The following is a 25500-nucleotide window of genomic DNA, read 5'->3' on the forward strand; positions in this document are numbered from 1 at the left end:
ACGTTGTTGCCTAAAGATCAACAATTCTGAATTTTCTCTTCCTGTCCCTACATTCATCGCCACCATTGCATGCTTCACCTGGCAAAAGCAAATCTCCCAGGAGGCAATTTTACACCCCTTTCACGAGATTCTAGAAAACCAGTCGTGAATTTATTGGGCTCAACAACGAGTTACCACGAGTTACCACTGGCTTTTTTCTGACTCTGAACGGACAGATAAAAGGACGAAGTTCAAACCTCACGAAATTTAACATCCAGATATTTTTCCGGGCCCCTCGACTCGGTGACACAAAGACCATATGTATTGGCGCCTGGGCTGGCGAAGAACGTTGGTCTGTGCCAAGCATCCCTATCGTGAGGCAGAGTAACTGCGCTAAAGCAACGTGCATCTCACGCAAAGACTAACGACGCCTGCTCGCGATCGCAGCTGGATGGATCTGTTTTACTATATTCCTGAAAGCCCATTGTTGACTATTCGCTGAGGGTTCATTGGTGTGTGGATACTGTCCTCGAGCATGTCAAATGAATTCTGGATGTATGAGTTATGCTTTGATATTATGCCGCGATGAAATAACTTGCAAATCAAGTACAGTCATGTACTTCTCCAGTGACTACCGGTAGCGCATCTAAGTGGATAAAACTGAGTAAGTACCTTCATAATGTTTGCATGAGATCCACACTGTAAATCCATAGTTCTGTGCTTAGAGTAACCAGTTCAAAGTTCTGTGATTATGGTATATCCATCTTAACCCTCAATGTATTGACATTGCTAAGCTTAACGCGCGACAGTATGGGCGGAGGCAACGGAGGCAATACCGCTGGAAGTTCAGTATGGGTAATCGGGAATTATTATGAAAGCATGCACTTCTATTCTCCCAAGCTGCATTCAACGATTCCAGCGAAGTCGACTTGAATGAGAAAACGATAACGCAGGCCTAGCTCCCGGGAGGCCTATTTAATGATTTATAAGGAAAATATTGGCATAGTGAGGGGTATTGGAATCCGCGGGCAGAGAGGCCGTTGTATGACACTGCCCTCTATCTTAACTTGCCTGGGGGAAATATTCCAGTAAATATCAAAACAGAAAAAGTAAAATCATAGCATACATAGGTTGCCATGACACCTGCAGTTTCAATCCTCACGAAAAGAAGACTTCGTTTCCATGGCATTATTGTTGTTGGCTCTTTGACATGAGATGCACCAAAGATAAAGGCTCAGAGACAGGAGTAGATTATCACGATGAAGGAAATCCGCTCACGGACGACCTGCGGTACCGGAATAGAGATCCTCGGAATGAAGTTGTTCTTTGGTTTTGAAATGGTACTCCATAGCATCATTGTTTTGTGAATGAAAAAGCTTACTACTATATAAAGAGGTTACATATATGTTAAAGGTAAATTCTGGTCACTAATTCAAGTCTCATTCTCTTCGAATCCTCTTTTTTTCCCTGTCGATTTTCAGTAGAGATTGGAGTCTTTACGACCATAGTAAATCGAAGATGTCCCCTCAAGATGAAATTAGAAAATAACACTGCAAATATCCACCAATTATTGAATTATAAATTTACTGAATTATTCAATTAAGAAATTTTCAACTAACAAATGAATGTGCTAATATTATCAGTATTTTTTCTAACTGTTTGTGTGATTTTTTTTCGAATGTTTTGTATAACCATACACCTTGTGTGCAGTGAGAGTTTTTCCAGGTGTAGGTAAGCTACCACGGAATACTCGTCTATCTTTGCAGAAAATAAGATAACCCAACTTTAATGTCGGTTTGAATAGAAGGTGAGAAAAAGAGAAAATACAAGTCGATAACATTTTCTTCAATCGTATACACCTGTAGGTGAACCGACCGGTGTTCACCTGCAGGACTTGTTGCAAAATAAACATGCTTTTTATCGATAACCTGCGAGGAATTTTGCTAACAAGCTAATAAGACCACTGTACTACAAGAATTGGAGTAAGTTCAAGGAACCGTGTTGCAAAGGAAAGAAACATATTTGGAAGGGAGAGATCAACGGAGCAATGTAACACTACAGTAAAATTAAAAGACGCTTGTAACATTATTAAAGATTGAAAGAAGTAATTAAGATTCATAGAAGTACATGTACATGTAGTGTCGTGACAGTGATATAAAAAAAAAACTTCTAACAGTACGACTGAAAGAATTGCTTTTGCAACTGTAGCAAAGATCGTAAAGAAATTTAAAGGCTACATGTAGGCCTACTTTAACAGTATAAGAGTGTTGTCTCACCGTGCAAACACCGCCCCGGGCCGAGTGGGGCTGTCTTTTCGCCCCAAAATCTCGGAAAAGTGCCTTGGTTTCGGCCTTGGTTTCGGCCTTGATTTTAGCCCCACCCTCGTGGACGAATACCTCAAGCTCGGCATCAAGGCCGTAAGACCAAACGACCCGTTGTTTATTTAAACCATTTTACCTTTACATCTGTTGAACATAAATCTATTAATATTAAGCTTCCAAACCGTATTACCTTGAAATAGGTCAAGATTGTACACGGAAAGTGCATTTGAAGTACTTTGTACACACGTAAAATTCAAACGTTTTTCTTCTATTGTCAGTCAACTGGTGCTGCATTTCAAGAAGTACATTATATCGATCGGGGCAAAATTCATGCAGCATGGGAATCTATGCCTTTGATAGGTATAAAAACACCTTATGCAAAACTTGACTTGTTACATTGTACCGCTTTAGCATAATTAGCAAAGCTTTTGTTTGAACTAAGTTCTCCAAGGCATGACTTTGCATATTGTGCTTTGTCAAAAACAAAATGGCCGCCTCATGGTAAATTTCAAAATTCCTCTACCTGTTTGCCAAACAAGGCAAATTCATGGCCGTCAATTATTGACGAAAAGGCCTAATTTTCTAATGCATCAAATAGACTAGCTGAAAAAAATAATATATATAGTGATATTGGACACTTGATAATTGTTAATTATCTACTGCAAAGCTAAATGTCGTAACCTTGGCCGGCTATAATGATCCAATACAGCGTATTTGGTGTAGTTGTTTGAACTACCACCCGGTCTGTTCACCAAGGTTACAATTACCAATTACTTATCAGGAGTAATTAGAAGTTGATTGAATTCTCCGCAATAACCTCACCATCAATCGATAGTACATGGTGTGGTGAGTTTTAATAAAAGCAACTACATGTACTTCATAACCCTACTGCAAAGCTTGAAGTACTCGTGTATGTATACTCATCATGATGTATCAAATTGAAGGAAGATGCCATCGGCGAATCATTTGACGTTCTGATTTTACCCAGAACTCTGATATTGGCATGAGGCTGACATCAATATTACGAAGTAATGAAGAGTTTCCCAACATTTATAGGCCAGTGACTTCCTTGAGCTTACGCTAAAACTCTGTACTTCCAAGGAACGTATGTTTTTTACGCTCTCCTAGAGTAGAGCCAACGAAATCTGCTCGTATGCGCAAATGATCATTAATGTCGAAAGCAACGTCCTGGCATGCCGGATATTCATTCAGACAAGCGGGTAATCTGAACGACTACGTCCACCGGACGACACGACAATTAAATCCCGTGTCCTCGCAGATACCTTGATAAAAATTATTCGATACGGAATCAATAAAACATTTTTATGGCAGCCAGTCACACAACTTCTTCTTGGAAATGTTTGCGGGATGTTTGCCTATTGTAATCTCGACATTAACTGGTAATGCACATGAGGAATTTTATCAACCTTATGAGCAATGAAACAACATGGCATTGTTCTTTTTTGCTCTGACCTCCTTTGATGTGTGGACATTCTGAAAACCCGTAACAAATACCGTTATCATAATTTGACTAGTTTGGCAATCGTTTTGCTTGTCAAAGATCCTTCATAATAACAAAATGACATTCTTCTACTCGGGGGAATGCAATTTCCGGTCCTCATTCCCCGTGTTGATGGTCTTTTCGCCAAGCCATCATCAAAATGACAGACGTAAAAACATGGCGTACAAGCCCTGCAGAAACGTGTTATTGATGCTGAGGCGTAATGGATTGTGCAGCATATTTTGCTGCCGTCAGCTATTGATGGTTATTTACGATTGCAGTTTGAACTTTTACTGAACTCAGGTCTCGATGTATTGAACTGGTAAAGGGGGGCTGCCGTCGCAATTTGGTGTAATAGGCAGCAACCCCTGTCCATTATCCTGGACTTCGGCGCAGCAAGTACATGTACTTCTGTACACTTCAACACATTTGGTTGAAAGCAGTGGCGATGGGTTTGATGAATAAATCTGACCGATCGATCGATAGGTTGATGATATCAGAAACTATTCGTCTAATAATCGCTCGGTATTCATATCAATGTTGGTTGCTCCTGCACCGCGCTGCCCTTGTCTGCGCGAGGCATGTATTTATCAGGTGATGAACAGGAACCAATCTAATAAAGCGCCCCTTGCTGTTGCTGCAGGATGTCGCGGCCCGATGCTTTCTCTGTCGGCGTAACATATCCCAGCGTGTTTTAATTCAATATCTTCATTGTTCTTGTCATTATCAAGTATCGGCTCATGCTCAGTCTATTTGAGGAGTACTTTGGCCACAATCATCTGTGGGAACATTTAAACCGTTACACTGGGCGCATTTGAAAACGGCAACGGAAATTGGAAATGAACATATATTCGCCCAGCTTTGCTCATCAAGTTAGTAAGTACGTTTGGTTTCTGTGATATTTTTACCGGTGTTAAACCAACACCGGCAGGATTTCGGTGTCTAGATACGTTGTCAGAACGCCTGTAAGCAAAGTTGACCAACATTGGTTGTGTCCTATCGCGATCGTTTTGTTTGTCATGATCGTCTCACCATTCTACAGCCGAATTTTCGGTGTCTGGATTTCTGGATAGTTCATCTTCTCCGAGCAGTAGTCGCAAACAAAAAACTATTGAAGTTATTGCTTGTCGTTTGACGGCAACCTACCATGCTGTATGATCATTAATGTGGTACAATGACTGTCGCTCAGCGCCCGTGCCACTGTTGGTCGAAGGCGACGAGGCACTCTGGGGGCGATTAGCTTAATCAGCCAGACCAAAATTGATCCTCGAGATGGTAATCTCCTTCTTTATGTCCAAGACGAACAAGGGCGCAGAGGAATTATGTGCTGCCTGGCATTGTGCAATATGTCATGATGTACCATGTCCGCAGCTTGATCATATCTCACATGGCATTGTATTTCCAACCGTCAATACGTTTCCCATTCCATTGGGATGATTAATTGGCCGTTGTATTAATGGCTGAATTAAGTGCTTTGCTGTAACTTGCTGACCGATTTTTTTCTTCACATTCTTTTTTATCGTCTCCCTTCTAATACACCGTACTTACGTGGAGAATTCGGCAATTCTGTGGTTCTGACTGTTGCACATCCAGCCTCTGTCATCCACAATTTGGTCTGGGCGTCCCCAAGGCATAACTTAAGATAATACACTACATTTATTTGTTATTTACATGTATTTTATTAAATTGATTCTGTCAATTCTAAAAACGCATTGGTAGACCGCGCCGTAAGCCTATATGTATATTCTTTTATCAGTCATGTGATATTTGATATATTTCATATAGGGTACACGACCGACTGCTTGCTTTATATAATTGGACTAAGGTCATTATTTGACAATACAGTGGTCCCCATGGTGATGGTATTGTCTTGCCGTGACATGTCAAGAGACTGCTGAACAAAGTCAGAGGCCGCTGATGATCATCTTGATTTATATCATTAGGTTGGTAATCTATTAGCAGGCGAAGCAGAGAGCAAAGGACGAAGCTGGCAAATAAGATAGGTTTGTCTCTGGGTTCGAGTGTACATTTATATAATATGTGATATTTATATGTATTTCCGCGGTTTGTCTACCACGCCGTGCCAGTTGCCTGTCATTCCTCATTTGAGAGAAACAAAATGGCGGCCTGTGTTGGCAGTCAGAGAACGATGTAGTTACAGGGGCTGCGCAGGAGTCTGTACAGTGCACTAACCGATTACCACCTGCTCCCAGGTACCAGAGTACTGAGTAGGTCGAGCTATAGCCCATGACCTTGGTCTGATTTGGTTCTGACAACATTCTGCGGCTTGAATAAAATCATAGTTTATTGCCCGGGTAATCGGCAAAGCCTTATGTTTCACTTTACATGTATGTTAAGAAACAATGTGAAGGGTTTGGTCAAATGTTCTCTCCACACTATCAGAAAGATTTTCCATGTTATTTTTTACGGGCACGATTGAGAACCCTTCCTTTGAGCCAAGGGCTATAAAACCCCTGGGGGCTTTCACAGAGTTGGTACCTGTTTTAACAGGTATTGTATAATGTTTTCTAGAATACCGGTTTTTCGCCAAAACCTCGCACTGTGCCCAAAAATAAATGAGGATACTTTTCTAATTGTACATGTAGATCGAGACATCCTATCTTTTTGACACAGAGTTAAAGTTAAAAATCGTATTTTGGTTATGGCGTGTCATTACGGTCGTTCTATCAACTATGGTTTGTTTATCTGATGTAACGTGTTTTTCCAGCGAAACTTGAAATCCTGTCAATGGGATGTCGAGATAACGTATTCTGTCTGCATCCCAACGGGATGATATCCGTTTGGTTGATTGGATAAGCCCGTCAATCTTTCATGGGTAGAATCACGATGGGAAGAGATAACATGAAGGAATCAATAGTGACTGATGGCATGTATCACCATGTGGTACATTGCCCTAACAGTGCCTTTATCTCCATGAAAGGCGCCTCACTTCACACGAAAGGGATCGGCGGGGCATTGTCTTATGACTTTTGTCATCGAATTTGATCAGACTCGGCGGATTTTAGGAATAATAACAGCCATCCATTTCTTTTTTTCTTCAAAGCGGGAATGTACCATCATTTGCTTACAAATGGGCTTGCAGTTGGGAATGGCCAGTCCTACAGTATTTCTGTTCACTTCTCGTCGATCGGGGGACTATACACTAGTGTTTGAATATCCAAATCTTCCCGTTAACCCAACAGCTATAACATAATATTCAGTCCATTCTTCTAAAGCTGACTCCGTTGCATGTTGAGGAAATAAAGCAATTGCCTTAAGAAACCCTCCAGGAATTATCAAATTTCAGTTTGAACACGGTTGACAAGTAACCCGAACCAACCAGTTAACAGAATAGCGATTTTCGCTGGCTTTTGCACTTGTAGTAACCCGAGAAATTCCGTGGGAATACTTAGTTATCTTTAATAGGGATTCCCAAGTGATTTTTGCTGTACATCAACTGTTCGATAGACCTCTGTAACGAAATATCCTGCTGTATATCCACGCTTGAGATGTGCATGCATTTTGTAAAAGTTCTCCAATATGGTATGAGAGGCAACTACGTTGTTTTAATCAGGCGGTCACTGTGTATTAAAATGCGGCTATTTTGAAATATTCAAACTACATGTATGTTGCTTACAGATGGGTGAACGCTGCATCTAAGACAGCTAGCCTTTCCCCCAAAATTCGTCTACATGAATAGGCAAGTTTGTCGTAACTGCAACAGAGAACATCGATTCTGGTGCAATACGTCATATCATATCATGAAATCCTGAAAAAATTACAACACATGTTATTTTTGTGGAATGTATCGATAAGACGATAAGATCCCTAGGAACCACAGGAACGCCGAGACTTGAGGATTGATGCACTCCGTTGATAAATCGGCATAATGTTACATACATGTAGTGTACATGTATGTACACGCACATGTATATAATAACGCACCTGCAACCTGTTTGTGAATTATTACCTGATGGGTTTGCTAAATATACGAGCCGTTAGACCTAGCTAGAGATAATCAATAATTATCATTTTACTCTTGGATAATAAATATTGTACCAGCTTTACGTACTATGCCTACATGTATGTTAGATGAACTTCGTTCATCATTTAGGATGTACATGTAGTCCTCTCGCAGTTGCATATCGCTCTTTATATCGCCGAGATGCCCGTTCATCGTTATTAGAAGATGAAAATAAACGCTCGGGAAGAGAACGTCACTCAGGTAAAGACAGCAGTCATGGCAGTGTGACAAAGTGACATCGAACTGGAGGACTTCGCACACCTGGACTTCTGACGCCGCACGACTCGCAACGTCATGTACATGTACATGTACATGTATGGCGCGCGATTTCTTCAAGCATTGATTGATCGTGATCACGGAAAATACCTGTTTTGTGTGTGAATCCAAGACGTAGAGTCGGCGAATACCTTTGATCGGGTAGGTTCTAAATCTTGGAACGTTCCCAAACCATGAAACCACCAATGCAACTAATTTAATTATACTCGTTTTAATGCACATGGATGCGTGTTCGTAGATGTTTATTTTACATGTAAATTTAATTAAATGATTTGTCGCCGAGCCAACACATTTGCAGAAATTCGTTAAAATTTTTCAAAATATCGCTACCGCATTTATATAGATCCCAGCATTCCGGCATGGCGGGGTAAATAAACAAGGAAAAAAGTTTATCCAGAGCCAAGATCTTAATGATTTAAGAAAAAGCTATACATACAGCAAAAAGACATGCCATTAAATCAAAAAATGATTAATTGTGATGTATAGTTTTGGTAGTTTTCTGGGTGGCTTCATGACTTCATGGTTTTGGAACGTTCCAAGATTTAGAGCCTACCCTGTGATCGCCACTGAAAAATAATTTCATTACTATTTTAGAAGTGATACAATGTACTTTCAACCTGCTCAACAATTTCTCAATTTCCTTCCAGGTCACGATTGATGATCATCCTGGAGATGGTATCGTAGATCTTGTCTTGCTCGTCTAGCGATGTTAAGGGTAAGTGGTCCCTAGGATACATTAATACTGATTGAACCCATTAATTCTAATCAGGTATGCGTACCGCTGCTGTGCTGTGATTCGAAAAATGTCATCAATTATGGTCTACGAACAGCAACTCGTATTTTATTGTTACGAAGTGGCTTAAGTAATGCCAAGATATCAAATAAATAGTAATATATAAAATATGAAATATGAAAACCATAACTCAGTGAAAAACAGAAAGTTTGCTGATTTATTACCGTGTATGCGTCTAGCTGTTTGGAAGCATTGCATGCCTGTGAGCTATTCAAGTTCGTCTTAAGCACAGACAAACCAATATAATTGCTTTCACTTTTGCTACAATTACGTTAAGCATTGGACATTGTAAACGCGGTTTGGATATTATAAAAAAGTATTCCGCAATAAATTAAATATCGCTTGCACGACAAATGTTAAGGGTTATTTACATGTACCTGTCCCAATCGGAGTCGACCGTAGAACACATAGAGTATGCGGCCATGGAATGTCATTGTCAACAGGAATTGCGTTAACGGGATATTTTTAGGTCAATCTGGCTTTGAAAGAATTATGAACACTGCTGAAAGAAAGGATCTCTTATATCTCTTATATTCCGATAATCTAAGACAATTGATAGCCTTTAGGTTTGGAAGCGGATGCGGTTTTGCCGACGGAATTTTTTGTGGAAAGAGAAACTATGCAAGCGTGATCGCCTTAGATTTTGCTACAGAAATTATTCCATGAACGTACATGTAACTCAAATATTGACTGTCGGGTCGTAGACACCGCAACTCTAGCTGCTTAATTAGGCTCTGCGTTCAGCACTCGGTTCGATGGGTAGAAAAACGCGTTCCTTCAAAACTCGACATTTATTCGACAATTCAATTAGTAATGGCTTCATCTTTAGTTTTAAAATGATCTGAGAGCCGCCATTACTCATACTCAACTAGCAGCAAAGGGATCAAGATGTGCATGTACAACACCCGTATTGGGAACAAGTAGGTTGTGCGTTCGTCATAAAATGAAGTGACCTATAATTATTTTACATTTATGCATTCAAAATTGTTGATGGTAAAAATGTTTAACCAAAAATGGATATCTAGGAAATTATTGCCGGCACCAGCCGTACTAAAGGGGATACCTCAAGTACCCAATTATCGAGTTATTAAGCTCTGTTACCCAATTGCCAGCAATGTGACTCAGTTTGTTGTCACTGAACATACTGATGAAATAAGTGCAATTATGTAATTCAGTTGTGTGATTACATCGCGGACAAGCTGTTGCCTTGGAAAACACTTCTTGATGGTCAAGCGTTGCCGAAGGTGCAACATTTATATGACTTAATGCAATATTCGAAAGATATTCCGGATGATCAACATTCTAGTCAAGATGGCGACTTAAATGATGTCATTTGATTCAAAGGAGATATTTTGGTAGGTTTTTTGTTTCAGGTCTTTTTCTGTATGAGTAATTTGCTCCATTGTTCGGCCTACATGTACATGTACCTCTTTCATGTACTGTAACCGAGGAGTTAAACTACAACCTCCTTGCTTTATAACACATGACCAGAGCAGCAAACATGTATGGATGTGGTATCCACGCCGATCAATCATCGCAGTGCGCCCGTCGGTATCACTCCTTCTCGTGAAAGGAGACTAGACGTTCACCATGCACTTTGTACCCTTTCTTAATCTTTTTTCCTAAAATTTAGATTTCCTCATTAAAGGAGACGAAACTTTGTGATGCCTGGCGGCAATAATTGAATTAACAGTCACGACGCCCAAGTGATCCGTCACCTTTTTACGTCATTTACTTCAGCACTAGCTTCTTGTTGCGAAATATTCGACTTCATCTTCCATTAAACTGACAACAAATCTCTTGGCGAAGGTTTTTCTCAAGCTCTCAAATAAAATTCAAGTCTGAAGTGTTCGTGACAACGGTTATTACCATTTGCTTAAAAGGTCGAAGTGTGATTGACTCGGATGCATGTCAAAACTCGCGTTAACCTGTGATGGCCTTTGATATTTTCTGATATAGGCTTTTTCTTCACGATCCTTTCCGCACTAAGACGGTAAAATTGATGTTAAAATGCATAAGATAGATGATGATGATAAAGTACCCTTAAAACCTGACTTCAATAAAGTACTAGTAAACGCCTGCACGCAGCTATGCAGATAATTCGTCCATGTCGCTCCTGGCCAGCTGGTTGTGACACTCGCAACGATAAGCCGCTCTGTCATATGCACAGAAAGCATTTGTTTCCCAATTTCTGTATTTAATTGTTCTTACAGCAGCCATGTTCATCTATGACAATAGCACACTCATGGCCATTGGTTACATAAATCATCCACACTGATCAATGTCAAAGTCTTGAAAGACTCTGGCTACGTTCAGAAGAAACAATAAACACTGCAATTTCTAATTCTCGGAATGCGTCTCCATGTATTTGTCATTCCAAGGAAAATAGATACTCAGCTACATTGGACTAATGGCTATCCGTTTGCTTTGCAGGTAACGACTGCTTGCAAATACAAGAACACGGAAACACAAAAGTGAGCTGGGAGCACATGAACATACGAAAGGATGCTCATATGTTTTCAACTGTTTTTAACATATTCGATAGTATCTATATTTTGGCGTATATCTGGTTATAGGCGCGGCACTACAGTCAATAGCAAGAATGTTTATTATCTGCATATTGGGCAATAACTCTTGGCGTGATAAAATCACTAACTACATGTAATTCTAGTCTCGATTGCAAGATTCCGAGTTAATTTTTATGACGATGATTAATTGGCGAATGTGATGACTCCTTAATGTCATGTCGTTGATTAAAGAGATGTAATCTCATATTGATGCGAGGCTAAGGAGCCGCAATGGAGTGCAGTTGTCTACAGATCAAAATGAAATCTCTCCACAACACTGAAAGCACGAGTTTGATTCAACGAAAATTGGCTTCTCCGCTTACCCGATATCAACACACGTGAGAAAATTTCACTTAACAGCATTATTTCTTGATGGGAAGATTTCCATAGCTGATGGTTGATAAACACAAGTGACTTCGTTAATTTGATTGGTTTCTGGTTGATTTGGAACTGTCAATCTTGCGCGCTAAAGGAATCTTGGGGAATTGGTCGTCGCTATTGAGTCATCTATCATGATCATTGTAGGATTATCTAAAACGTGCAGCAGTAATGGCCGTTGGGATGTGAGAAAGTCATTCACTACTTTTCTCATAAGCAGGAAGGCTTCCTCTCTGTATGGCCAATGAAAAGCCTTCGACAATGCTATTAAACTGAAGAAGAAGAAGTCGACGTTTTTGAGACTGCTTATACGGGTGGGAAAAACTGTTCGCTCAGAACGCCATACTAATTCGGCTATACATTTATAAGTGGTGACCCCTGCCAGTGGGGGTACAAGGGTTAATATTGACCGCTATATTATCCATCAGAGAAATAATTACATGTAATTCAAACATTCCTGTCTTACGCACTTTTCCGTCTCTCTTTTCAGAACAGCAACACAGCTTTGTGAAGTATTGAGGAAGCACTATTGAACATCTTGGAAGTCGTTTGAACAGGGATACATTCCGCCATGGAGAGCAGCGTAGACTTATCGTTAGATGACCAACTCTGCATCGCGTCCACGCACAATGCAAGCGGCGGATTCTGTGGTCAGGGGGTGAACGCAAATCACGCGACAGTTCAGAATGCGAGTGTTGACAACATTGATACGGTAGATGCAGTTTACGTAATGATATTTGGAATCTTCGGTGGAACATTAGGGAATATCTTAATGCTGATGGTTATCGGGTTAGACAGGAAGCTATGGACCGTACCAAATACGTTTGTTGTAAGCATAGCAATCTCGGATCTACTTGTGACCGCGGAAGCTTTTCCTCTGATATTTGTGAATAATATTCGTGGGCGGAATATTTTGGCTGTCAATGGCGACGGAGAACTGGCATGTAAATTCCAATGTGCTGTTCATATCTTGTCCGTGAGCGTATCGCTTCTTGGTATAATGGCTGTAGCAATAAATAGATACCTCTGTGTTTGTAGAGTTGGTTTGTACAAGAGAAGATTCGGGATGCGGACAGCGATTCTGCTCAATGTGTTCCTTTGGACGTGTTCGTGCGCAGTCACGGTCATTGCCGTGTGGTACGATCTAGTTTCGACGAAGTACATCCCAAGCCTTTCGTCATGTGGATTCCAGCACAATCTAAGCATTTTATACGTCTATGTCAGTAACTTTACTTTCATCTACATGCCAATGATTGTGACGTTGATCTGTTACATCAACATATATAGAGCGTTATCCCGGTCAACAAGACGCTTCTCAAAAGGTGGTTCCCGGATTTTCCGGAGACAGGATTCGGGTGCTACAGGCTGCGCAAAGTGTTTGCCTCCGGTGACCAAACGAGACATCCAAACCATAAAGGTCCTGTTCCTTACTTATGCGGCATTTGTGATATGTTGGCTGCCTTATACTTTCATGTCTTTCATTGCCGTTTACGGGACGAAGCATTTGCTAGCCTATAAGATCACCGTTCGAATGTGCATGAGCAACTCCTGCGCCAACAGCGTCGTTTATGGAATATTCAATAGACGATTCAGGAAAGGTTACAAGAAGATCATATGCTGCGAGTTCTTTAGGTTTACACGAAACGGTTCGCCATCAACGTCACCAACCGGCAGTTGGAAAAACAAAGAAACGAATGACAATGATTTGGTGAACAACGTCATTTTATAATTTTTACTATGATCATCACGAATACACTTTATCACTTATGATGACCCTCTTTAATATTCTAATCATTCAATATCAATATATATAAAAAAGTATTCCGCAATAAATTAAATAACGCTTGCACGACAAATGTTAAGGGTTATTTACATGTACCTGTCCCAATCGGAGTCGACCGTAGAACACATAGAGTATGCGGCCATGGAATGTCATTGTCAACAGGAATTGCGTTAACGGGATATTTTTAGGTCAATCTGGCTTTGAAAGAATTATGAACACTGCTGAAAGAAAGGATCTCTTGACTCTTATATTCCGATAATCTAAGACAATTGATAGCCTTTAGGTTTGGAAGCGGATGCGGTTTTGCCGGTGGATTTTTTTGTGGAAAGAGAAACTATGCAAGCGAGATCGCCTTAGATTTTGCTACAGAAGATATTCCATGAACGTACATGTAACTCAAATATTGACTGTCGGGTCGTAGACACCGCAACTCTAGCTGCTTAATTAGGCTCTGCGTTCAGCACTCGATTCGATGGGTAGAAAAACGCGTTCCTTCAAAACTCGACATTTATTCGACACTTCAATTAGTATGGCTTCATCTTTAGTTTTAAAATGATCTGAGAGCCGCCATTACTCATACTCAACTAGCAGCAAAGGGATCAAGACGTGCATGTACAACGGTGTATTCCTGTTTCGCCTATTCCTGTTCCGCCTATTCCTGTTTCGCCTATTCCTGTTTCGCCTAATTCCTGTTTCGCCTAATTCCTGTTTCGCCTAGTCCTGTTTCGCCTAATTCCTGTTTCGCCTAGTCCTGTTTCGCCTAATTCCTGTTTAGCCTATTCCTGTTTCGCCTATTCAAATGTATTGCTAACCTCCCCACAGACGTAGGAATATGAACCGTCCCTTACTGACCGACCAAACCGGAGGAGAGCCACATATGTACGCATTGACGAACGCATGTTACGCCTCAAAGAACAATACGTCAATGGAGAGAGGGACATAATGAGTTACGTTGATGCCATCAGTTACCTTGTCTGACATAATATCATGATATGTATTTTCCACCTTGTTTGGCTTTATATGTGCTGTACCTACATGTATATTATGACATGAGTTTTACAGCTGATTTTGATCAAATAATTATGAGAATGTACAATATTATGTATTTTTATCAAAAACTCATGAATTCAGTTTTCATAAAATAAACGACTGCTTTACTCTACTTAATCTATTAGTTTTTACTGTGTGTCAGTGTGGTCCTATGGTCCTATGGTCAAATAAGTCCCGGACTGTCCCCGCTTTCAAGGTGACTCTTTCAAAACGGTCATGGCATGGTTTGTTAACAAAGTTGATGGCATTTGATTAGTCAAATTGTCATCACATCGTTAACATCATCCAATTGTCCCCTCACATTTTCCCCATAAAATGGACATGCATCGCTAAGGTTCCCCGTGGGAGAGTCGATTTATTGTAGGGGTACTGGAAAGTAGGCGAAACAGGAATAGGCGAAACAGGAAATAGGCCAAACAGGAAATAGGCCAAACAGGAAATAGGCGAAAAAGGAATAGGCGGAACAGGAATAGGCGGAACAGGAATAGGCGAATCAGGAATAGGCGAAACAGGAATTTTGTAGGCGAAACAGGAATAGGCGAAACAGGCATAAACCTGTACAACACCGGTATTGGGAACAAGTAGGTTGTACGTTCGTCATAAAAATGAACTGACCTATAATTATTTTACATATGCATTCAAAAGTGTTGATGGTAAAAAATTTTAACCAAAAATGGATATCTAAGAAATTATTGCCGGCACTAGCCGTACAAAAGGGGATACATCAAGTACCAAATTATCGAGTTAAGCTCTGTTACTCAATTGCCAGCAATGCGACTCAGTTTGTTGTCACTGAACATACTGATGAAATAAGTGCAATTATGTAATTCAGTTGTGTGATTACATCGCGGACATGCTGTTGCCTTGGAAAACACTTCTTGATGGTCAAGCGTTGCCGAAGGTGCAACATTTATATGACTTAATGCAATATTCGAAAGGTATTCCGGATGATCAACATTCTAGTCAAGATAGCGACTTAAATGATGTCATTTGATTCAAAGGAGATATTTTGGTAGGTGTTTTGTTTCAGGTATTTGTCTGTATGAGTAATTTGCTCCATTGTTCGGCCTACATGTACATGTACCTCTTTCATGTACTGTAACCGAGGAAGTTAAACAACCTCCTTGCTTTATAACACATGACTTGAGTAGCAAACATGTATGGATGTGGTATCCACGCCGATCAATCATCGCAGTGCGCCCGTCGGTATCACTCCTTCTCGTGAAAGGAGACTAGACGTTCACCACCGTGCCGACTTTGTACCCTTTCTTAATCATTTTTCCTAAAATTTAGATTTCCTCATTATAGGAGACGAAACTTTGTGATGCCTGGCGGCAATAATTGAATTAACAGTCACGACGCCCAAGTGATCCGTCACCTTTTTACGTCATTTACTTCAGCACTAGCTTCTAGTTGCGAAATATTCGACTTCAACTTCCATTAAACTGACAACAAATCTCTTGGCGAAGGTTTTTCTCAAGCTCTCAAATAAAATCCAAGTCTGAAGTGTTCGTGACAACGGTTATTACCATTTGCTTAAAAGGTCATAGTGTGATTGACTCGGATGCATGTCAAAACTCGCGTTAACCTGTGATGGCCTTTGATATTTTCTGATATAGGCTTTTTCTTCACGATCCTTTCCGCACTAAGACGGTAAAATTGATGTTAAAATACATAAGATACATGATGACGATAAAGTAGCCCTTAAAATTTGACTTCAATAAAGTACTAGTAAACGCCTGCACGCAGCTATGCAGATGATTCGTCGATGTCGCTCCTGGCCAGCTGGTTGTGACACTCGCGACAACAAGCCGCTCTGTCATATGCACAGAAAGCATTTGTTTCCCAATTTCTGTATTTAATTGTTCTTACATCAGCCCGTGTTCATCTATGACAATAGCACACTCATGGCCATTGGTTACATAAATCATCCACACTGATCAATGTCAAAGTCTTGAAAGACTCTGGTTACGTTCAGAAGAAACAATAAACACTGCAATTTCTAATTCTCGGAATGCGTCTCCATGTATTTGTCATTCCAAGGAAAATAGATACTTAGCTACATTGGACTAATGGCTATCCGTTTGCTTTGCAAAACACTGCAATTTCTAATTCTCGGAATGCGTCTCCATGTATTTGTCATTCCAAGGAAAATAGATACTTAGCTACATTGGACTAATGGCTATCCGTTTGCTTTGCAGGTAACGACTGCTTGCAAATACAAGAACACGGAAACACAAAAGTGAGCTGGGAGCACATGAACATACGAAAGGATGCTCATATGTTTTCAACTGTTTTTAACATATTCGATAGTATCTATATTTTGGCGTATATCTGGTTATAGGCGCGGCACTACAGTCAATAGCAAGAATGTTTATTATCTGCATATTGGGCAATAACTCTTGGCGTGATAAAATCACTAACTACATGTAATTCTAGTCTCGATTGCAAGATTCCGAGTTAATTTTTATGACGATGATTAATTGGCGAATGTGATGACTCCTTAATGTCATGTCGTTGATTAAAGAGATGTAATCTCATATTGATGCGAGGCTAAGGAGCCGCAATGGAGTGCAGTTGTCTACAGATCAAAATGAAATCTCTCCACAACACTGAAAGCACGAGTTTGATTCAACGAAAATTGGCTTCTCCGCTTACCCGATATCAACACACGTGAGAAAATTTCACTTAACAGCATTATTTCTTGATGGGAAGATTTCCATAGCTGATGGTTGATAAACACAAGTGACTTCGTTAATTTGATTGGTTTCTGGTTGATTTGGAACTGTCAATCTTGCGCGCTAAAGGAATCTTGGGGAATTGGTCGTCGCTATTGAGTCATCTATCATGATCATTGTAGGATTATCTAAAACGTGCAGCAGTAATGGCCGTTGGGATGTGAGAAAGTCATTCACTACTTTTCTCATAAGCAGGAAGGCTTCCTCTCTGTATGGCCAATGAAAAGCCTTCGACAATGCTATTAAACTGAAGAAGAAGAAGTCGACGTTTTTGAGACTGCTTATACGGGTGGGAAAAACTGTTCGCTCAGAACGCCATACTAATTCGGCTATACATTTATAAGTGGTGACCCCTGCCAGTGGGGGTACAAGGGTTAATATTGACCGCTATATTATCCATCAGAGAAATAATTACATGTAATTCAAACATTCCTGTCTTACGCACTTTTCCGTCTCTCTTTTCAGAACAGCAACACAGCTTTGTGAAGTATTGAGGAAGCACTATTGAACATCTTGGAAGTCGTTTGAACAGGGATACATTCCGCCATGGAGAGCAGCGTAGACTTATCGTTAGATGACCAACTCTGCATCGCGTCCACGCACAATGCAAGCGGCGGATTCTGTGGTCAGGGGGTGAACGCAAATCACGCGACAGTTCAGAATGCGAGTGTTGACAACATTGATACGGTAGATGCAGTTTACGTAATGATATTTGGAATCTTCGGTGGAACATTAGGGAATATCTTAATGCTGATGGTTATCGGGTTAGACAGGAAGCTATGGACCGTACCAAATACGTTTGTTGTAAGCATAGCAATCTCGGATCTACTTGTGACCGCGGAAGCTTTTCCTCTGATATTTGTGAATAATATTCGTGGGCGGAATATTTTGGCTGTCAATGGCGACGGAGAACTGGCATGTAAATTCCAATGTGCTGTTCATATCTTGTCCGTGAGCGTATCGCTTCTTGGTATAATGGCTGTAGCAATAAATAGATACCTCTGTGTTTGTAGAGTTGGTTTGTACAAGAGAAGATTCGGGATGCGGACAGCGATTCTGCTCAATGTGTTCCTTTGGACGTGTTCGTGCGCAGTCACGGTCATTGCCGTGTGGTACGATCTAGTTTCGACGAAGTACATCCCAAGCCTTTCGTCATGTGGATTCCAGCACAATCTAAGCATTTTATACGTCTATGTCAGTAACTTTACTTTCATCTACATGCCAATGATTGTGACGTTGATCTGTTACATCAACATATATAGAGCGTTATCCCGGTCAACAAGACGCTTCTCAAAAGGTGGTTCCCGGATTTTCCGGAGACAGGATTCGGGTGCTACAGGCTGCGCAAAGTGTTTGCCTCCGGTGACCAAACGAGACATCCAAACCATAAAGGTCCTGTTCCTTACTTATGCGGCATTTGTGATATGTTGGCTGCCTTATACTTTCATGTCTTTCATTGCCGTTTACGGGACGAAGCATTTGCTAGCCTATAAGATCACCGTTCGAATGTGCATGAGCAACTCCTGCGCCAACAGCGTCGTTTATGGAATATTCAATAGACGATTCAGGAAAGGTTACAAGAAGATCATATGCTGCGAGTTCTTTAGGTTTACACGAAACGGTTCGCCATCAACGTCACCAACCGGCAGTTGGAAAAACAAAGAAACGAATGACAATGATTTGGTGAACAACGTCATTTTATAATTTTTACTATGATCATCACGAATACACTTTATCACTTATGATGACCCTCTTTAATATTCTAATCATTCAATATCAATATATATAAAAAAGTATTCCGCAATAAATTAAATAACGCTTGCACGACAAATGTTAAGGGTTATTTACATGTACCTGTCCCAATCGGAGTCGACCGTAGAACACATAGAGTATGCGGCCATGGAATGTCATTGTCAACAGGAATTGCGTTAACGGGATATTTTTAGGTCAATCTGGCTTTGAAAGAATTATGAACACTGCTGAAAGAAAGGATCTCTTGACTCTTATATTCCGATAATCTAAGACAATTGATAGCCTTTAGGTTTGGAAGCGGATGCGGTTTTGCCGGTGGATTTTTTTGTGGAAAGAGAAACTATGCAAGCGAGATCGCCTTAGATTTTGCTACAGAAGATATTCCATGAACGTACATGTAACTCAAATATTGACTGTCGGGTCGTAGACACCGCAACTCTAGCTGCTTAATTAGGCTCTGCGTTCAGCACTCGATTCGATGGGTAGAAAAACGCGTTCCTTCAAAACTCGACATTTATTCGACACTTCAATTAGTATGGCTTCATCTTTAGTTTTAAAATGATCTGAGAGCCGCCATTACTCATACTCAACTAGCAGCAAAGGGATCAAGACGTGCATGTACAACGGTGTATTCCTGTTTCGCCTATTCCTGTTCCGCCTATTCCTGTTTCGCCTATTCCTGTTTCGCCTAATTCCTGTTTCGCCTAATTCCTGTTTCGCCTAGTCCTGTTTCGCCTAATTCCTGTTTCGCCTAGTCCTGTTTCGCCTAATTCCTGTTTAGCCTATTCCTGTTTCGCCTATTCAAATGTATTGCTAACCTCCCCACAGACGTAGGAATATGAACCGTCCCTTACTGACCGACCAAACCGGAGGAGAGCCACATATGTACGCATTGACGAACGCATGTTACGCCTCAAAGAACAATACGTCAATGGAGAGAGGGACATAATGAGTTACGTTGATGCCATCAGTTACCTTGTCTGACATAATATCATGATATGTATTTTCCACCTTGTTTGGCTTTATATGTGCTGTACCTACATGTATATTATGACATGAGTTTTACAGCTGATTTTGATCAAATAATTATGAGAATGTACAATATTATGTATTTTTATCAAAAACTCATGAATTCAGTTTTCATAAAATAAACGACTGCTTTACTCTACTTAATCTATTAGTTTTTACTGTGTGTCAGTGTGGTCCTATGGTCCTATGGTCAAATAAGTCCCGGACTGTCCCCGCTTTCAAGGTGACTCTTTCAAAACGGTCATGGCATGGTTTGTTAACAAAGTTGATGGCATTTGATTAGTCAAATTGTCATCACATCGTTAACATCATCCAATTGTCCCCTCACATTTTCCCCATAAAATGGACATGCATCGCTAAGGTTCCCCGTGGGAGAGTCGATTTATTGTAGGGGTACTGGAAAGTAGGCGAAACAGGAATAGGCGAAACAGGAAATAGGCCAAACAGGAAATAGGCCAAACAGGAAATAGGCGAAAAAGGAATAGGCGGAACAGGAATAGGCGGAACAGGAATAGGCGAATCAGGAATAGGCGAAACAGGAATTTTGTAGGCGAAACAGGAATAGGCGAAACAGGCATAAACCTGTACAACACCGGTATTGGGAACAAGTAGGTTGTACGTTCGTCATAAAAATGAACTGACCTATAATTATTTTACATATGCATTCAAAAGTGTTGATGGTAAAAAATTTTAACCAAAAATGGATATCTAAGAAATTATTGCCGGCACTAGCCGTACAAAAGGGGATACATCAAGTACCAAATTATCGAGTTAAGCTCTGTTACTCAATTGCCAGCAATGCGACTCAGTTTGTTGTCACTGAACATACTGATGAAATAAGTGCAATTATGTAATTCAGTTGTGTGATTACATCGCGGACATGCTGTTGCCTTGGAAAACACTTCTTGATGGTCAAGCGTTGCCGAAGGTGCAACATTTATATGACTTAATGCAATATTCGAAAGGTATTCCGGATGATCAACATTCTAGTCAAGATAGCGACTTAAATGATGTCATTTGATTCAAAGGAGATATTTTGGTAGGTGTTTTGTTTCAGGTATTTGTCTGTATGAGTAATTTGCTCCATTGTTCGGCCTACATGTACATGTACCTCTTTCATGTACTGTAACCGAGGAAGTTAAACAACCTCCTTGCTTTATAACACATGACTTGAGTAGCAAACATGTATGGATGTGGTATCCACGCCGATCAATCATCGCAGTGCGCCCGTCGGTATCACTCCTTCTCGTGAAAGGAGACTAGACGTTCACCACCGTGCCGACTTTGTACCCTTTCTTAATCATTTTTCCTAAAATTTAGATTTCCTCATTATAGGAGACGAAACTTTGTGATGCCTGGCGGCAATAATTGAATTAACAGTCACGACGCCCAAGTGATCCGTCACCTTTTTACGTCATTTACTTCAGCACTAGCTTCTAGTTGCGAAATATTCGACTTCAACTTCCATTAAACTGACAACAAATCTCTTGGCGAAGGTTTTTCTCAAGCTCTCAAATAAAATCCAAGTCTGAAGTGTTCGTGACAACGGTTATTACCATTTGCTTAAAAGGTCATAGTGTGATTGACTCGGATGCATGTCAAAACTCGCGTTAACCTGTGATGGCCTTTGATATTTTCTGATATAGGCTTTTTCTTCACGATCCTTTCCGCACTAAGACGGTAAAATTGATGTTAAAATACATAAGATACATGATGACGATAAAGTAGCCCTTAAAATTTGACTTCAATAAAGTACTAGTAAACGCCTGCACGCAGCTATGCAGATGATTCGTCGATGTCGCTCCTGGCCAGCTGGTTGTGACACTCGCGACAACAAGCCGCTCTGTCATATGCACAGAAAGCATTTGTTTCCCAATTTCTGTATTTAATTGTTCTTACATCAGCCCGTGTTCATCTATGACAATAGCACACTCATGGCCATTGGTTACATAAATCATCCACACTGATCAATGTCAAAGTCTTGAAAGACTCTGGTTACGTTCAGAAGAAACAATAAACACTGCAATTTCTAATTCTCGGAATGCGTCTCCATGTATTTGTCATTCCAAGGAAAATAGATACTTAGCTACATTGGACTAATGGCTATCCGTTTGCTTTGCAGGTAACGACTGCTTGCAAATACAAGAACACGGAAACACAAAAGTGAGCTGGGAGCACATGAACATACGAAAGGATGCTCATATGTTTTCAACTGTTTTTAACATATTCGATAGTATCTATATTTTGGCGTATATCTGGTTATAGGCGCGGCACTACAGTCAATAGCAAGAATGTTTATTATCTGCATATTGGGCAATAACTCTTGGCGTGATAAAATCACTAACTACATGTAATTCTAGTCTCGATTGCAAGATTCCGAGTTAATTTTTATGACGATGATTAATTGGCGAATGTGATGACTCCTTAATGTCATGTCGTTGATTAAAGAGATGTAATCTCATATTGATGCGAGGCTAAGGAGCCGCAATGGAGTGCAGTTGTCTACAGATCAAAATGAAATCTCTCCACAACACTGAAAGCACGAGTTTGATTCAACGAAAATTGGCTTCTCCGCTTACCCGATATCAACACACGTGAGAAAATTTCACTTAACAGCATTATTTCTTGATGGGAAGATTTCCATAGCTGATGGTTGATAAACACAAGTGACTTCGTTAATTTGATTGGTTTCTGGTTGATTTGGAACTGTCAATCTTGCGCGCTAAAGGAATCTTGGGGAATTGGTCGTCGCTATTGAGTCATCTATCATGATCATTGTAGGATTATCTAAAACGTGCAGCAGTAATGGCCGTTGGGATGTGAGAAAGTCATTCACTACTTTTCTCATAAGCAGGAAGGCTTCCTCTCTGTATGGCCAATGAAAAGCCTTCGACAATGCTATTAAACTGAAGAAGAAGAAGTCGACGTTTTTGAGACTGCTTATACGGGTGGGAAAAACTGTTCGCTCAGAACGCCATACTTATTCGGCTATACATTTATAAGTGGTGACCCCTGCCAGTGGGGGTACAAGGGTTAATATTGACCGCTATATTATCCATCAGAGAAATAATTACATGTAATTCAAACATTCCTGTCTTACGCACTTTTCCGTCTCTCTTTTCAGAACAGCAGCACAGCTTTGTGAAGTATTGAAGCACTCTTGAACATCTTGGAAGTCGTTTGAACAGGGATACATTCCGCCATGGAGAGCAGCGTAGACTTATCGTTAGATGACCAACTCTGCATCGCGTCCACGCACAATGCAAGCGGATTCTGTGGTCAGGGGGTGAACGCAAATCACGCGACAGTTCAGAATGCGAGTGTTGACAACATTGATACGGTAGATGCAGTTTACGTAATGATATTTGGAATCTTCGGTGGAACATTAGGGAATATCTTAATGCTGATGGTTATCGGGTTAGACAGGAAGCTATGGACCGTACCAAATACGTTTGTTGTAAGCATAGCAATCTCGGATCTACTTGTGACCGCGGAAGCTTTTCCTCTGATATTTGTGAATAATATTCGTGGGCGGAATATTTTGGCTGTCAATGGCGACGGAGAACTGGCATGTAAATTCCAATGTGCTGTTCATATCTTGTCCGTGAGCGTATCGCTTCTTGGTATAATGGCTGTAGCAATAAATAGATACCTCTGTGTTTGTAGAGTTGGTTTGTACAAGAGAAGATTCGGAATGCGGACAGCGATTCTGCTCAATGTGTTCCTTTGGACGTGTTCGTGCGCAGTCACGGTCATTGCCGTGTGGTACGATCTAGTTTCGACGAAGTACATCCCAAGCCTTTCGTCATGTGGATTCCAGCACAATCTAAGCATTTTATACGTCTATGTCAGTAACTTTACTTTCATCTACATGCCAATGATTGTGACGTTGATCTGTTACATCAACATATATAGAGCGTTATCCCGGTCAACAAGACGCTTCTCAAAAGGTGGTTCCCGGATTTTCCGGAGACAGGATTCGGGTGCTACAGGCTGCGCAAAGTGTTTGCCTCCGGTGACCAAACGAGACATCCAAACCATAAAGGTCCTGTTCCTTACTTATGCGGCATTTGTGATATGTTGGCTGCCTTATACTTTCATGTCTTTCATTGCCGTTTACGGGACGAAGCATTTGCTAGCCTATAAGATCACCGTTCGAATGTGCCTGAGCAACTCCTGCGCCAACAGCGTCGTTTATGGAATATTCAATAGACGATTCAGGAAAGGTTACAAGAAGATCATATGCTGCGAGTTCTTTAGGTTTACACGAAACGGTTCGCCATCAACGTCACCAACCGGCAGTTGGAAAAACAAAGAAACGAATGACAATGATTTGGTGAACAACGTCATTTTATAATTTTTACTATGATCATCACGAATACACTTTATCACTTATGATGACCCTCTTTAATATTCTAATCATTCAATATCACTAAGGAATACAGTTATTACTTTTGCTCCAGATACACGAGGAACATTAATTTTTAAATTTAAAGAATATTACAAGTGTGAAAACCGAGCAAAATAGACAAAACACCAATATGCACACCGAGTGAACATAATTTTAATTATGTATAGGACAACAAATTTTTGCCAGCTTACGGGATAATCATTTGAAAAAATTGTCGCGAAAGGATTATTTCTCGGCGCGGAACTCAGTAATAGTGGGTACATTTTATAGCGAGGGCATATAGACATGCGGATTCATCTTCATTCTCCATGCCGGCACAATGTTCTTTTGTGCTGCAACGCAAAAATGTTTAACGGAGCAGCGATTTTCAACATTGTCAATGCGTACGTACTCTTGATACTATACAATAATTTCATATAACTTTATTTTCTAATTACACGTATATATTGGTAGTAATTGGGACATGGTTTCTTCCGTTTTGTACTTAATTGTAACCTTATGTAATAAAATATCATTTTCTCAAATCAATAGATGTAGATAATTCAACGAAATAAATTCGTTTCCTCTTCATCAATGGAATATGCACATTGAATATCAAGACGATCATCAGAGTGTCTCATCCGGCAGTGAACTGCACTCAGACATGAGTGGTTCAGTAAAGGTTGGGTCCAGTGTCGTTAAGAGACCAACGGAGTCGGAGCATTCCTCACACTCGGCGGAATGGAACTGTACAATAATGGCAAAGTACGTCAAGAACATCCCAAAAACCTGAAGGAGAAAATTTACATTTTTTTAAAATCCAAGTTCATTTACTATGCTATGCGGCCTTGAATTTGCACAGAATATAGTCGACATCATATTGTGTTTTTTTTTGATGCAATAATTCCGGTCAATTTTG

At 40.4% G+C, this 25500-nt stretch overlaps 2 protein-coding genes across 3 annotated transcripts; both read left to right on the forward strand.

The window, feature by feature from the left end:
* The first annotated feature begins 381 nt into the window (after positions 1 to 381).
* Positions 382 to 25101, forward strand: LOC135498547 (melatonin receptor type 1B-B-like). Of its 2 annotated transcripts, none has more exons than XM_064788824.1 (3): positions 382 to 643; positions 8749 to 8816; positions 23316 to 25101. In XM_064788824.1, the coding sequence occupies exon 3, from the start codon at positions 23394 to 23396 to the stop codon at positions 24546 to 24548; it is 1155 nt and encodes a 384-aa protein (XP_064644894.1). In that variant the 5' UTR covers positions 382 to 643; positions 8749 to 8816; positions 23316 to 23393; the 3' UTR covers positions 24549 to 25101. The 2 variants fall into 2 exon arrangements, with proteins under 2 accessions (XP_064644894.1, XP_064644885.1); XM_064788815.1 differs by lacking the exon at positions 23316 to 25101 and adding an exon at positions 12330 to 13623.
* LOC135498536 (melatonin receptor type 1B-B-like) lies at positions 17938 to 19169 on the forward strand. Its single transcript, XM_064788803.1, has one exon. It carries the CDS (start codon positions 17957 to 17959, stop codon positions 19112 to 19114), a length of 1158 nt encoding a protein of 385 aa, XP_064644873.1. The 5' UTR covers positions 17938 to 17956; the 3' UTR covers positions 19115 to 19169.
* Positions 25102 to 25500: the final 399 nt, after the last annotated feature.

This window comes from Lineus longissimus, chromosome 1 (assembly GCF_910592395.1).
Source record: "Lineus longissimus chromosome 1, tnLinLong1.2, whole genome shotgun sequence".
Classification (NCBI taxonomy): Eukaryota; Metazoa; Nemertea; class Pilidiophora; order Heteronemertea; family Lineidae; genus Lineus; species Lineus longissimus.